At 42.6% G+C, this 14,643-nt stretch overlaps 2 protein-coding genes across 3 annotated transcripts in view; one reads left to right on the top strand and one right to left on the bottom strand.

Annotated features, from left to right (window-relative positions):
- Nucleotides 1-3,379, bottom strand: part of TTC13 (tetratricopeptide repeat domain 13) — a 37,369-nt gene extending 33,990 nt beyond the window's left edge. For both annotated transcript variants that reach the window (XM_071738920.1, XM_071738921.1), the window contains exon 1: nt 2,959-3,379. In XM_071738920.1, the coding sequence (XP_071595021.1) occupies nt 2,959-3,364 (406 nt within the window). In that variant the 5' untranslated portion in view covers nt 3,365-3,379. The remainder of the gene's footprint in view (nt 1-2,958) is intronic.
- A 16-nt stretch (nt 3,380-3,395) lies between these two features.
- ARV1 (ARV1 homolog, fatty acid homeostasis modulator) lies at nt 3,396-14,266 on the top strand. Its single transcript, XM_071738922.1, has 4 exons — nt 3,396-3,525; nt 11,604-11,757; nt 13,329-13,553; nt 14,047-14,266. Exons 1-4 carry the CDS (start codon nt 3,427-3,429, stop codon nt 14,151-14,153), a joined length of 585 nt encoding a protein of 194 aa, XP_071595023.1. The 5' UTR covers nt 3,396-3,426; the 3' UTR covers nt 14,154-14,266.
- The last annotated feature ends 377 nt before the right edge of the window (nt 14,267-14,643 follow it).

Raw genomic sequence — 14,643 nt, 5'->3', positions numbered from 1 at the left:
TATATTTTATATATATATTATATAATTTGGATACTTTTAGAATTTGAAATACAAGTTAATTGAAGTTAAGGGTAGACAAGAAAAAGCAAACAAATGTTATCACCTCTTTTATTCCAAGTCAAACACCAAATTTTAAGATTTCTTCTACTGTTTGTAAATATAAAACTTTAATGCTAAGTTTGAAAGGCTGGGGGGCAGTGTGTGCCTCTAATTCCCTTTTAGCAGTGCTATTCTTACATTTTGGTTACATAAGGGTTGCAGTGGAAAAAAAAGAGGGAAAGCCATCTTACAAAGAGATGTCAGAACAGCTTCTACAATCAATCCCTGTCAACAGAAACTTGGAACTAAGTTGAGCCACAAAAAATCACTGCTGGGAGAAGTTTTACAATGGAAGTGAGAGTGGTGCAAAGCAGAAGATCAAAGTTCAGCAAGTCCTGGTAGAACAGAGGCTCAACACCTGTGCTTTCCAGAAAAAAGCATTGCCAGTACAATCTTTCAACACTGCCCTTTGTTCCTCACCTTGGCCAAACTGTGCTCAGTTATGAACATATTTACCTGTTCTGGGTTGGGGCTAGAAAGTCAGTGAAGAGCCCCTGCTCTGGGCTCACTGAGCAGTTTTTGCTTCATAAATTAAAAAAAAAAAGAGGTGCAGACACACCTGACCTACATCCAGAATTATCTCTGCATAACAGCAAGGATAGGAACAAGGGTGTAATGTAACAGAAAGGAATAAGAACAGCCCATCTGTTAAAAACTAGAGGGGAAAAAAAAGACCCTTCAAATCTTGCAGTTTTGGGGAAATAAATAGTTTCACTCAGAGAAAAATGGATCTGCTTTTGTCTGCAAGGTAGACACAGTAAATCTGTGCTCCACTGCCTCACTAACAGCTGATGGAAAAGCAGAAACACCAACCTGACAAACAGACCTTGGAGCTTGCAGTAGGCTACAAGAGGAACTATTTGAGATAAAAGGATTCTCAGCTTCTGGGAATGCTGTACTAAAACAAAGACTGAGAGGTTAAGGGCATTTTTCAACTGATGAATTATTTAGTGAACTGGTATACAGCTGTGCCAGGGGAAATTTGCTGTCCTGTAAATGTGTGCAAAGTACCTGAGATACTTCATGATGTTGCTTTTATATATATCTCAGTTACACTGATCTCTTCCAAACAACATCCACCATTAAATCAAAATTCAGCCTTCCCAACACGTGTCTGAAGGAGTATCCTGAGTCTTAGGAACAGGTGTAATCAAATGTTTTGCCATTTATTAACTTGTACAGTATACAGATTATTTTCTCAACACTGGGTGAAAGTTTTATTGGCTTCTTGCTTAAGCTTGAATGACACAGAGCAATGGTCACCTGAGATAACTTTCTGATTTAATGTCTATGTCCTATGGGGCCCTGTGTTTATGATCCTTTTAAAAAAATGGAGCTAATGTAACATACAGATTAAAACTAACTAAAAAACTTAAAGCTGTGGTAACAAAGGCACACATACAGAGGGGAAAAAAAGCAGGAAAGTCATAACAAGGTATTTCTAGAAAGCTTGTGGATTTGAGTGGATTTCACCTCAGAGACCACAGCAACTGTTGATAAGAGAACAGATTTTATGGAATAAGGGGGAAAAAGCACAGCCCTGCAAAGAGCTAAGCAGTCATGGCACACCACTGGCTGTTCTCATACAAACAACTGAAGGTCTATATTGCACTGATGATGAAATATTTTGCTTCATCTGTATGACATGAACACTGTGACTGTGGTTTTGCACAGCACTCACACTTCATTCACCATCACAGGTGATAACAGAGCAGGCTTTAGCCACACAATCCTGATGCAACAGGTATTTAAGCACATAAAACCAGCTCTAACTGTGCCTGCATCACAAGCCATCAATGTTTTTGGAGCAGGACCAAAGGAGGCAACTGGGCTGGTGAAGGGACTGGAGCACAGATCCTATGAGGAGAGGCTGAGGGAGCTGGGGGTGTTGAGGCTGGAGAAGAGGAGGCTCAGGGGAGACCTCATCACTCTCTCCAACTCCCTGAAAGGAGGTTGGAGCCAGGGGGGGGTTGGGCTCTTTTCCCAGGCAACTCTCAGCAAGACAAGAGGGCACAAGAGGTCTCAAGTTGTGCCAGGGGAGGGTTAGGTTGGACATTAGAAAGAATTTCTTTCTGGAGAGGGTGCTCAGCCATTGGAATGGGCTGCCCAGGGAAGGGGTGGATTCTCCATCCCTGGAGATATTTCCAAAGAGCCTGGATGTGGCACTCAGTGCCATGGGCTGGGAACCACGGGGGGAGTGGATCAAGGGTTGGACTTGATGAGCTCTGAGGTCCCTTCCAACCCAGCCCATTCTAGGATTCTATGATTCTATGAACTGACGAAGGGCAGATCTGTTACCTGGACTCGAATGTCCCAAAAATAAAATAAAATAAATAATAAATAAATAATAAAACCCCTTACCCAGCAGCTCCCCAGCAACATACCCACAACCGCAGCTGGAAATCAACCCAGGGGTTGGAGTGTTCGTGTCCCACTCAGCACAGGGATCACCACGGACCCAGCAGCTGGACTGGACAGGCCAGAATCCCCAGCATGGACTCCCCGGGCGGTACCGCCGGCGCAGTGGGTTTCCCGCTCAGGCACTACATCCCCCCCCAATTCCCTCAGCGCCTCAGCAGCAGAGCAGCAGACAGAGGGAGGGACAGACAGACAGAAAGACAAACTGCCTCGGTACCAGTCAGCTGAGCAGCAGGAAGGTTCCAGCTGGCCCAGCAGACCCGGTACCACCGCCGCTCCCCGGTACCGCCCCGGCCTCCCCTCAGCCACCCGCGCTCTGAGGCGCAGCTCGGCCGCGCTTCCCCTTCTGCTCCCTCCCGCCCTCCGTAGGAGAGAGGGGAGAGGACGCAGCCCTTCCCTGGACTCAGGGTTCCCCGGTACCGGTCACACCGCCGGACTCACCGCACTCGGCCGAATACTGCTCAGCCCATTCCCCCGCCGAGGCGCAGCCCCCCACCGGGCCATGGCGCTGCCGGTACAGCTCCTGCTTCAGCAAGGACAAAGTGGGGTACTGCTCGGTCAAGGTCAGGACGGTCCGGGTCAGAACCAACCCCACCAGCAGCACCCACGGACCCCGCACGACTTCGGAACCCCCAGCAGGTGCCATCTTCCCAGTGCGCATGCGCAGCGCGGCCCCTCTTCGGCGGGGACCGGAGGGCGACCCCACCGCTGGACGGGCAGGGAGGAGGCGGCCGCCGCGATGCCCCCTGGGATGTGGAGTTCGGCGCCGCAGGCGCCTGGGGCGCGCCGCGACGTGGAAAACTACAACTCCCAGAAAGCACCGCGGCGCCCTCCCCCCTCCCCACATCCCCGAACCCGGAAGCGAGGCTGTTTGCAGCGCTGACAGGCCGGGGGCTGCTCTCGCTTGCCATGGCGGCGCTTGGCGCTTATCGCTGCATCGAGTGCAACAGGGAGGCGGCGGAGCTCTACCGGGACTACCGGCGCGGGGTGCTCCGCATTTCTATCTGCGTGAGTCGGGGCTGCGGAGCACCGTGAGGTAGTGGGGGGTGGGGGGGATGCGACGTCAGGGCCGCGCGGCACGTGGCCTCGCGCGGGGAAAGCGCCCCCTGTCGCCCAGCGCGGGCAGGGTTGGTTCCTCGGCGCCTCAGGATCGCTCCCTGGGAGCGGGAAAAAGGGATTCGACTTCCCGAGCTTCCCACTGCCTTTCCCTCCGCTTCCATGGGGTCACCTGCCTGGCAGCGTTGTCCCGGGGGTCTGTTCAGGGCGTTGAAGGCCTGAAGTGGGTGAGGGCGGCTGTGGGGAGGGCGGGAAGCGGCGGGAGCCCAGTGTCGGGTAATGGCAGAGGGTTGGGTATTTGGCTGCTGGGTGAGGGCTGCTGTGGTAACCCGCCTGCTGTCAGCCCATTTTCTGCTTTCCAAAATGATTCCTGCATCCTCCAGGCTGCTCAGGGCTCTGCCTGCCCTCTCCGCCACTTCTGAAGTAATTTTTTTTTGACCCCATAGCATTTTCATAACGTTAAAAAAATGTCTTTGCTTCCAGTGTCTCCTACGTTTTGTTGGAGACTACGCAGCCACAGCAAAACTACTTATTTTAAGCAGTGTTTTCAGCTATTTCTAAATTGCTGTCTTTATAGGGTCCTGGTAGACTTGTCTTGAGTGGTTAGGTTTGTTTTGGTTTGGTTTTTTTGTTTGATTTTGGGGTTTTTTTCTGTGTCTAAAAAATCGGATCACTCAGCACCCTGGAATTTGGAATTTTGGAATATAGAGATCTGCAAATACATCTTGACTAAGACCTTGGTTTTACCTGTGATTGTGCTTCACAGCATCCTGGCTGCTCCTTACATAAATGGGAAACCTTGTGCTTCAAGCAATTGCTAAACACTTCATATTTTTTAAGGAATTAGTTATGTATCATTCAAATTGCCTTTGTGTCCCCTCAGCTTGGTAGCCCCTGGCATTTTGAGAATGTTGATAGAAGATTGGTTAATTTGCTAACCATGAAGCTATAAATGTAACGTGACCTTAAAGCTCTGTATGAAGCCTGTGATGAATTCCTTTTTGACTTCATAACTTTGAGTCATTCAAGCATTTCTGAGATCAAAAATAGAGATCATAGGGCTCTGTGGCCAGTTTGTGTTTGGGGAAATAGTGTTTAGCTACAATTCCAGCTGAATATATTTCAAGCTGAGATATATGGATGTTAGATCTCAGCTTCTATTATCAACAAGGGGCCCTGAAAACAAGATATGTACAAATTACTGATGATAGTAGAAAGAGCTGATTCTCATCCCTCTTTTCATTGCCCAGCAGACAGCTAAAAGAATTTTTTGCTGTAGAGCATAAGTCAGCTCAAAATGTAGAAAAAGTCCCTGCAGACTTTTCAAAACCTGGAGAGGTGAGCAGTTTTCTTAGGTAGAAGAGAAACAAAGTCAGAGAGGTGGATTTCTGCTGGCTTTAGACCTGCACACCACAAGGCAAAACTGATTTTTAGTTGGTTTTTAGCACTAATGTAATGTATTTTTTTAGTAGTGGGTATGAACTCCATCACATCATTGGTAGTCAAACCACAGAGTCAAAATTCATCATTGGAACATGATAAAAATGTCTTTTTCTCTGAAGCTTTTTATGTGGAGCTTCAAACTCATCTTTGAAATCAAGGGCAAGTTGGATACAAAAGGACAAGTACAAAGCTTATGCCTGCAGCCATATCACAAAAGATTTTAGCACATCTTGTAAACCAAGGTCACCAATTATGGTTATTAATTTGATAATCTCCGAGGGAAACTGGGAGCCAGCAGATGGCACCTCTTCCTCTTGGCATTTAACCATTTGAGGGCTGAAGAGCTGTGACATCCCAGGGAGAAACAAAGATTGAAGTCCCAAGTGCTGTGTTCATCACAAACATCTCTTTCCTGCCCACAATATTTGAGCACAATTTTGGAAAATCAGCCTAATATTTATGCTGTGTTTTTGGTTTGGTTTAGTTTGTTTGTTTTTTTAAATTAAAGCCATTTTCAACCAGTTTCACCTCTGGGTACATTCCAGATGCACATTTACTGAATGAACCCTGCAATTACAAGACAGAGGTGGACTGGTGCTCCTTAAAAGAACTTAAAGACACTTAAAAATGGATAATAAAATTCTGTTTCTAGTCCTGTGCTGTGAACATGCTGGTATTTTTCCTCTTCTGGACCAGAAGTGATGGTAAAAATACACCTAAGTGGTTCTTTAGAGGGAGATTTTTATTAAGTATTTTGAGATCCCTAAAATGTAAATGATCTGTCAATAATAACAGCAATTTTTTTACTGAGAATGTTACAAACCAACCACTAACAACAGTAACAAAAAACCCTGTTCAGATGACATTGTCACTGTAGTATTAATCCTAGAGGGAAAAAAGCTCACATTGGGCTAAGGTGGAATAAATTCTGCATCAAAGTGCAGTTAATATAAATGGAAATTGGCAAACATGCAAAAATAAAAGGAAAAAACATGCTATTTTAAATTACATACTTGCTGGTGTATTTAAGTTAAGCAGTTAAGTTTCAAAAATCTTAATTGTTCTAGATCCTGACAAAGGGAAAGAAATCCATTGTAGAGCTCAGTCAGGATTCCCCTTGTGTTTTGTAATAAAGCCAAATTGCCTGAGCAGTGCACACTTCATTTAGCTCTTCTGCAATTAAAAAATAATTGAAATGCTCTTTTATTGCAGCAGGGCAGAGAGGATGTAGGTGCTTTGAATGCAAAGCATTTATGTGGTAAGGTAAAGAATCTGTCAAGAGGACAAAGGTCAGCCTGGAAAATAAAGTATATTATTTTTCTGGTTTGCATTGCTCAGTCTACAGACCAGCTCCCTACTGGAAAACATCACAGAGGAAAAATTTATAACAGTATTTTTAATATCAGTTGTCTGAACTGGAATGGAGCTGAAACTGAGCTGCTCTTTTTGCCAGCTTATTATAGCAATTAGCCACATCCCTAATAAATAACCCATTCCTGGAAGCAGCTCAGCTAATTACATTTGAATGTTTAAGGGTGCAGCTGGGATTAAGGGCACTCTTGCAAGATGATGACTCTGTGTTAGTTTGCCCTGTGGACCTGTGGCCCTGTAGAAGCTCTGTAAATGTGAAAATTTGCTATATGAGTAGTGCAGCAAAAAAATAGCTTAATTTTGCCAAACTACACACCCTGGAGAAAGGAATTTTTTTTTTTTGAAACAGCAGACAAGCATAGCCAAATATTCCTAAATATCTTATTAATCACTCTCTAAACTTATACCATTTTAAATTCACTGAAATATATTAAACACTTCTGTAGGCAAGAATAGTGTCTATTTGGCCTCTCTGAGTCAAATATTTGTTACTTTCCTTAAATTTACCAGTTTAGAAGATGAAATATATAAATAGAATTTATGATGTCAAGCTTGAACTTTCTTTTCAGCAACATAATCTGAAAGTAACTTTTAGTCAGGTCTGTTTTTTCAAGGAATGATCCCAGTTAGATCTTATTTCTGATGTCACTTATCATCTCTGTGTTTATATATATATATTTTTATGTATTATAAATAACATCTGATGATCTTTAAGGAAGACATTATAAACTGGTTAAAAGCATAGAGAACTCCAGTTACTTCTTTCTCTCATTTTAGAACTGAGAAATTTCTTTGAGAAAGCTCAAAGAACAATGAAAAAGCTCAGGGTTCCTAAGCTGGGCCTTCTTCAGTCCTGCTCTTCTCAGGAAGATTTTTCACCCTGGTCTAAAAATGTTCTTTTATAGGACAAATTGAAAGCATAATAAATCCTGGTGTATGTAGGATATCCTTCATTTAACCTTTGACACCCATTGTGTTCAAAACTAATCTTTTTTTATGTGCTTGACCAGTGCTGGTGTGAATAAGTAAAAAATTGGAGTTTTCCTGTGCTACATTAAGCTTGATATTTGACTTGTAAATTACCACCTATGAGAATATCTGCTCATGCTTTCCCTGTACAAAGAAATGAAGCAAGACACTGCCTTTAATTAGAGCTGCAATTTCTTTTTCAGTCTATTAAATCCTGCAGCCCTGGTGGTCTGTTCCTGATGTCCTTCCTCCCATCTCACTCACTTTGATTTAAAACCTATCAAGCTGGTGGTTCACTGAGTTAATTTTTTAAATTTATTACCTCTAACTCATGTGCTGTTACACACAGTATTTTCTGATCCAGATTAATTTGTTGGGTTTTTTTTCCTTGAGCTGGATTAGTGGTAGCCACAGCCCTTGGGTGCTCCATTCAACTTGTGCATTTATTAGGATGTTTTTCTTCATACAGATGTTGGACTTCTGAGCCAATTTGATGGTGACTTTTTGCATCCTCAAATTCTTCAGTAATAATTCGGGTCGGTAGGAAGGGAAAGTTAACTTTAGACACAAAGAATCCCTATAAAATTGGAAAAAAAACCCAAAATACCACCTTTTTGGTCTGTCCTGGGACTTTATCATAGCTGAGTGTTGTCCAGTCATAGAACCCTAGAACTGGCTGGGTTGGAAGGGACCTCAGAGCTCATCAAGTCCAACCCTTGATCCACTCCCGCTGCAGTTCCCAGCCCATGGCACTGAGTGCCACATCCAGGCTCTTTTGAAATATCTCCAGGGATGGAGAATCCACCCCTTCCCTGGGCAGCCCATTCCAATGGCTGAGCACCCTCTCTGCAAAGAATCCTTTCCTAATATCCAACCTAAACCTCCCCTGGCAGAGCTTCAGCTCTGCCAGGGGAGGTTTAGGTTGGATATTAGGAAAAAATTCTTTAGTCTGTGCCCTCTTATCCTACTGATATCTGCCTGACCCCCCCCTGGCTCCAACCTCCTTTCAGGGAGTTGTAGAGAGTGATGAGGTCTCCCCTGAGCCTCCTCTTCTCCAGCCTCAACACCCCCAGCTCCCTCAGCCCTTCCTCACAGGACTTGTGCTGGATCCCTTCCCAGCCTCCTTGCTCTTCTCTGGACCTGCTCCAGCACCTCAATCTCCTTCCTGAGCTGAGGGGCCCAGAACTGGACACAGTCCTGCAGGTCTGACTTGCAGCAGAGCTGTGTGCATGAATTTCTCTTCTGGCAGCACTCAGGAAAATGGGAATAGAGATGTTGGAAAATGGGAATAGAGATGTTTTCCCACAGTTGTGTTGGGAGCGTGTCAGCTGCTGGGAAGGATCAGCTGAGGAGAGGTTGGAGGAAGCAAGGAGCTGAGTTGGAAGGATCTGCAGCAGGAGAAAGCTGACCTGCAGGCAGGCACCTGGCTGCCAGCAGCCTTGGTTGAGCAGAAGTGGTTGTTGTGATCAACTGCTGCTGCCTCTCTGCTTTCTGCTAGAAGTTATTTCACCCTCGGGGCTGCTGGATGAGTCTTTTGCCAGACTTTTATTTAACCACTTTGTGGCTGCCCAGGGCAGTGGGGGAATCACCATCCCTGGAGGGATTGGAGAAGCCTGTGGTGTGGCACCTCAGGACATGGTGATTTTTCCTGGGTTGGTGGTTGGGCTCAGTAATCTTTGAGGTCTTTTCCAACCATAACAATTCTGTGATTTCTCTGAACAACCTTTTGTTAGCCCTTCTCATGTAACTGCAGTCAAGGAGTGACCATCCATGCATGTCAGTCAATCCTATTTTAAAGGAGTTGATGGCAAGCAGTCCCCAGTGGTCTGGGTGGAATAATAGGACACAACAGGAGCTAACAAATATTTTTGAGAAGTAATGGTTTAGTGTCTTACCACTGTTTAGCAGCAGCTTCTGCCTCTTGAGCCAGGCTGGTGTGTGAAAATTACATTATCAGTACTCTGAAAATGATGGTGCTTGCTCAATAAGGGAAAATCAGTTGAAACATGGACATAGTTTACCAGTATGGAAGTAAAAAAAAATATTTATTGTCTTCTTGAAAGGAAAAAGAGGATAGGATGATAAAGCATCTTTGAAAGATGGGGCCAAAAAGATGATCAGAGGGCTGGGGAACCTCTCCTGTGAAGAAAGGATGAGAGAGTTGGGGTTGTTCAGCCTGGAGAAGAGAAGGCTCCAGGGAGACTTTACAGCAGCCTGAGAGGACCTGAGGGGCTCCAGGAAAGCTGGGGAGGGACTTTTTACATGACCATGGAGTGATAGGACAAGGGGGAATGGGTTAAAGCTGGAAGAGGGGAGATTTCCATGAGATATTAGGAAGAAATTCTTCACTATGAGGGTGGTGAGACCCTGGCACAGGTTGCCCAGAGGAGTTGTGGATTCCTCATTCCTGGGAGTGCTCAAAGCCAGGCTGGATGGGGCTTGGAGCAACCTGGGCTGGTGGGAGGTGTCCCTGCCCATGCAGGGGGTTGGGACAAGGTGATCCTTAAGGTCCCTTCCAACCCAAACCATTCTAGTATTCTATAATAGAAGAAATTAAAAAAAAAAAAAAAAAAACACCAAAATACCCAGTATAATCCCTGGTCAGTTAAGATTTAACAAGATATTGGTGCATTTCTTGAGTCTTGAGAAGGTTGGGGTTTTTTTTGGCATCTGTAGTTTATTATATATCTTACTCTGAAGCCTTTAAAAATTGCTGTTTTATCTTTCTTTTTTATAAGGGAAGTCTGTATGTCAACTGCAGTGCCAGGGAAGGGAAAGCAATGTTCCTGGATGGATTAAAAATTTACTGAAATGGAACATGAAATTAAGGAAAGACTAATTAGAAATGAACAGCTAATTTGGATTTATACAGTTGTGATAAGATTAGAGGAACATTTCATAAATTCTTGCTTAATTTCTTTTTTCCCCCCCACTAATTCTTGTTATTTTGTGACTTTCAGAAGTCCTGCCAGAAACCTGTGGACAAATACATTGAGTATGATCCTGTGATCATATTGATTAATGCTGTTTTATGTAAAACACAAGCATACAGGCACATTCTTTTCAATACCAAGATAAATGTAAGTTGACATGACCATATCCTATGATCTTTTTTGTTGTTGTTATTAAATATATATTTAGATTTATTATAATAGACCCTCTCGTTTTCCTACCATGTTAATTAATGTTAAAAGAATGATGCACAAAACCACCCTGGAAGAGAAAGATCTAATTTCAAATAATTTCCAAATTAAAAGTGCTGTGTTCATGCTGTTCCCTCTTGGCCAGTCCAGTGTTAAGCAACACAGATCAATACACTCACCTCATCTCTCAAGCATAAATCTGACTCAAGACTTTTAATTAATTCAGTCCTTCTGGAGACTGGTACTTATGTTTTCTGTGAGCTTTCTGGAAAAAAACTGTGCCATCTGTGGAAATGTCATCTGTTCAAATAAACTGAGTTGAATTTTAAACTGCCTCATGTATGTGCAGCTGGCAGAACTAGACACTAGTGGGGAAAAAAATAAAGTAGAATCCATGCAGAGAAATTGCACTGGTTTGTTTAAGTCTGTATAAAACCAGAACTCACCCCACATACACACAGTGAGTTTCCAGTTCACTGTGGAAACTGCTGGCCCTCACAACATCCTTTTTACAGTCACTTCAGAGAATATTTTACTCTTTTGTTTGGTTATATTGCTCCATTTATTTTTGGTGCCTCACCCTTATCTGAACTAAGAAATGATTGGTGTATCTGCCCAGTTTAGTCTAACAGAGATTGTCCCAGGGAAAAAGAAACAAAGTTATTGGCCAGTCCACTGGATGGAGTAGCTGCCCTTAAACTGAAATTTTTGATCATATAATTCTCCTGACTGTGGGACTATTTTGTTTTTATGTTTCTGACCAAAACAGACTTCCCAATTTAAAAAACAAACAAAACCAAACATAAAGCAGGCTTTAGGAACCACAGCTATTTACCTTCCTCTGGATGGAACTCCTCATACAGTTTTCTGCAGCCTTTAATTAGCCTATCATGTTAAAGGGATGTTAAAGGGATGATGTGCTAAACCAGTGTATTAACAGAGGAAATTTGCTGATATTTCTCAAGAATAATAAACTTATAGAGCTCCTTTAGGTAGTGATTTTTGGAAATGCATTTTAAATACCAGTATCCTAGGAATGCTTTAATTTATGCTGATTGAATACTAATGCTTTTATTTTTCTTTTGTTATTCATTCATTTGCCAGATTCATGGGAAGCTCTGCATATTCTGCTTGCTCTGTGAAGCTTATGTCAGGTGGCTGCAGCTACAGGATTCAAGCCAAAATTCTGATCCTGATGACTTAATCAGATATGCCAAGGAATGGGATTTTTATCAAATGTTTGGTATAGCTTCTTTAGGTAAGTTTGATGGTTGGTTCATGTCACCAGCTGCTCTTCAAGCACTGAATAACTACAGGAGTCTGTCAGCAAGGCTATATTGCAGAAATTAGTACAGAAGGGATGGCATTTTGAACCCTGTATGGTTAGTTATACACAGACTTTATAATTTAGCAGATAAGGCAGATACTTATTTTGATCCTGATTGCAGCTCAGGCTGATAAGATCAGGGTTAGATACCAAAACACTGAAAAGTATCAATAGTCAGAAATCTTTTTCTGAATCCCTTTAAATAGTTTGAAGACATTGTAGAGCTCATCCTTGTTCCACATTTTGTGTTGTCTTCCAGGTTTATTGTTCATTAAGATGATAAAACATTAAGGATGATCCTTACAGAAGTAAACAGTTATTGTATCTGAGTGTTTGGGTTTTTTTAAACAAAAATACAGAGCAGTGTTTCCACTGGTAAGGAGTGAGTACTTCTGTGGTCTGAAACAACATTTGAAGGCAGGGGAAGTTTTTTTATTTTGCTTAATACCTTTTTTCTCAAACTCTTTCTGGTTATAGTGTTTACAGATCAGGGTTTCTCTTTGACATTCAGAGATAAACCCAAGGCATTTATTGTCCAAGGTCTATGTAGATTTTCATAACATGTCAGTAAAACTATTGGAACCCTTTTTTCAGTGCTAATTCATCTGTTATTGATGTCATGAGAGTTTCTTTGACATCTGCATTAATCCCAATGTTACACAGGGACAATGTGTCAGAAAAAGTCTTAACAACTCAGTGGTATTTTTACCTTCATGTTCTTTCCCCTGCTGGATGGAAAGGGTTCATTGATGGTGACCTTTTTAAAGAAGACAAACAGTGATTTTGGTTTACCAGGCTATCAAACAGTTGGAAAAAAAAAACCTCTCCTGTTAAAAAAGAAAAGTGAAGAGAGTGATAAACTTCTGTGATGTGTGTGGTGTCAGAAATCATGAATATGACAACCCTACAAATAAAATTCTGTGACAGAATTGTGCTGAATGTCATGATCCTGAATTAGCTGAAGTAAAAGCAATATGAACACAGGAGGTGGAGGACATAGAATCATAGAACCCTAGAATTGGCTGGGTTGGAAGGGACCTCAGAGCTCATCAAGTCCAACCCTTGATCCACTCCCCCCGTGGTTCCCAGCCCATGGCACTGAGTGCCACATCCAGGCTCTTTTGAAATATCTCCAGGGATGGAGAATCCACCCCTTCCCTGGGCAGCCCATTCCAATGGCTGAGCACCCTCTCCATAAAGAAATTCTTTCTAATGTCCAACCTAACCCTCCCCTGGCACAACTTGAGACCTCTTGTGCCCTCTTGTCTTGCTGAGAGTTGCCTGGGAAAAGAGCCCAACCCCCCCCTGGCTCCAACCTCCTTTCAGGGAGTTGGAGAGAGTGATGAGGTCTCCCCTGAGCCTCCTCTTCTCCAGGCTGTCTTCTAAACAGCAGTGGCTCAGTTGCATTTTGGACATGTCATTTCACTGAAATTCCTCCCCCCAAATTTTCCTTGGTTTTGGCTCTTCATTCCCTCTTTCCAACTCCTCTTATTTCCTCTTAGAACAAACTTCATTTTTGGTTGGCATTTTTCTTACCTTGTGGTGGATGAGACCTGAGATGCTGAAGACAAAGTCTGACTTCATTTTACTGCTCAAAGCTCTGCTCTTGTCCAGCTATGGGAAGCTGTTGCTGATTCCAGCTGTAATTTGGGAACATGACTACACACCTTTGTGCCTTGCATTTATAAAAGTGTTTGTCCTGATATCAAACTCTCAGGCAATTAGAGGTAGGTTTTTGCTTTTTTATTACTGCATCATTTTTATAGAATGTGTGTGAGAGAATGGAGCTGTTACAGGAGTCATTATTATTATTGTTGTAATATTTATTAATCTCTCCTAGCTGTGCAGCTGAAATAGCTCAAGCTTAAAACTGTTATTTAGACTTCAGAGAATGAATGAATGAAACAAAACATTTTATTAAAAAAAAGGGGAAGCACCTCTTATCTCACCATCATCTCCTTGTGTATGTGGTATTATATCCACCAGATGCATCAGGTAGAATTTGAGACAACTCATCACAGATCCTGGAAACATAAAATTGGAGTTCTTTGTGTGTCCAGGAAAAGAAAATTTCATGTTAATTTTATGCATGGCTTAGGAATGCAGACTTTCTGCAGATTTGTGTGATTTCTTGTACATACAAGTTAATCTGAATTCTCACATGGTTTCTATGATCTTCTTGAATGGTAAGTGATAAATCTGTTCTGTTTTCTTTTGCAGTTACATTGAACTTAAACAGAACACTCCCTTGGTTGGCCATCTTCTTTGGATTAATCTTGGAGAACAGTGTGGTCTGCTTGTTCCAGAAAATGGGATTGAATGTTTGAAACATCAGCCCAGATCTGAAGAAAGAGGAACCACATGCTAATAATTTGCTAGGAATGATGTCTGCCAGCAGGCTCCAGAAGCACTAAATAAAGAAGGTGATAGATAAGAAAAACTTGCATGAGTGGTGAGTGTAGACAGTTTTAGAATGACTAAAAATGAGACATTTCAGAAGTTTGCTCTTTAATGTGGTGAGCCATAAAACTTCAGCCTTAGCTTGTTTATTTTCCCATTCAAAAATAAGAATGTGTCACTATCTTAAAACTTTATAAATCTGGCTGCATAGCTATGGCTGTAACAAAAAAGGTGCACTAAGAAAAATTCATCACTGCATTTTGGCAGAAGGAGGAGGATGAATTATTCCCTTGAGAGGATGGAAAGGAGTCAGTGGAAAACATAAAATCTGTACTTCTGGAAAAACAGGTTTTCCAAGAGAGAAGTGAAGGTGTGTGAACAGTTGTCCAGAGAAATGGCAAATGTTGCAGAGTAAAA

This window comes from Heliangelus exortis, chromosome 3, assembly GCF_036169615.1.
Source record: "Heliangelus exortis chromosome 3, bHelExo1.hap1, whole genome shotgun sequence".
Lineage (NCBI taxonomy): Eukaryota > Metazoa > Chordata > Aves > Apodiformes > Trochilidae > Heliangelus > Heliangelus exortis.
This window is presented reverse-complemented; position numbering and strand designations above follow the sequence as displayed.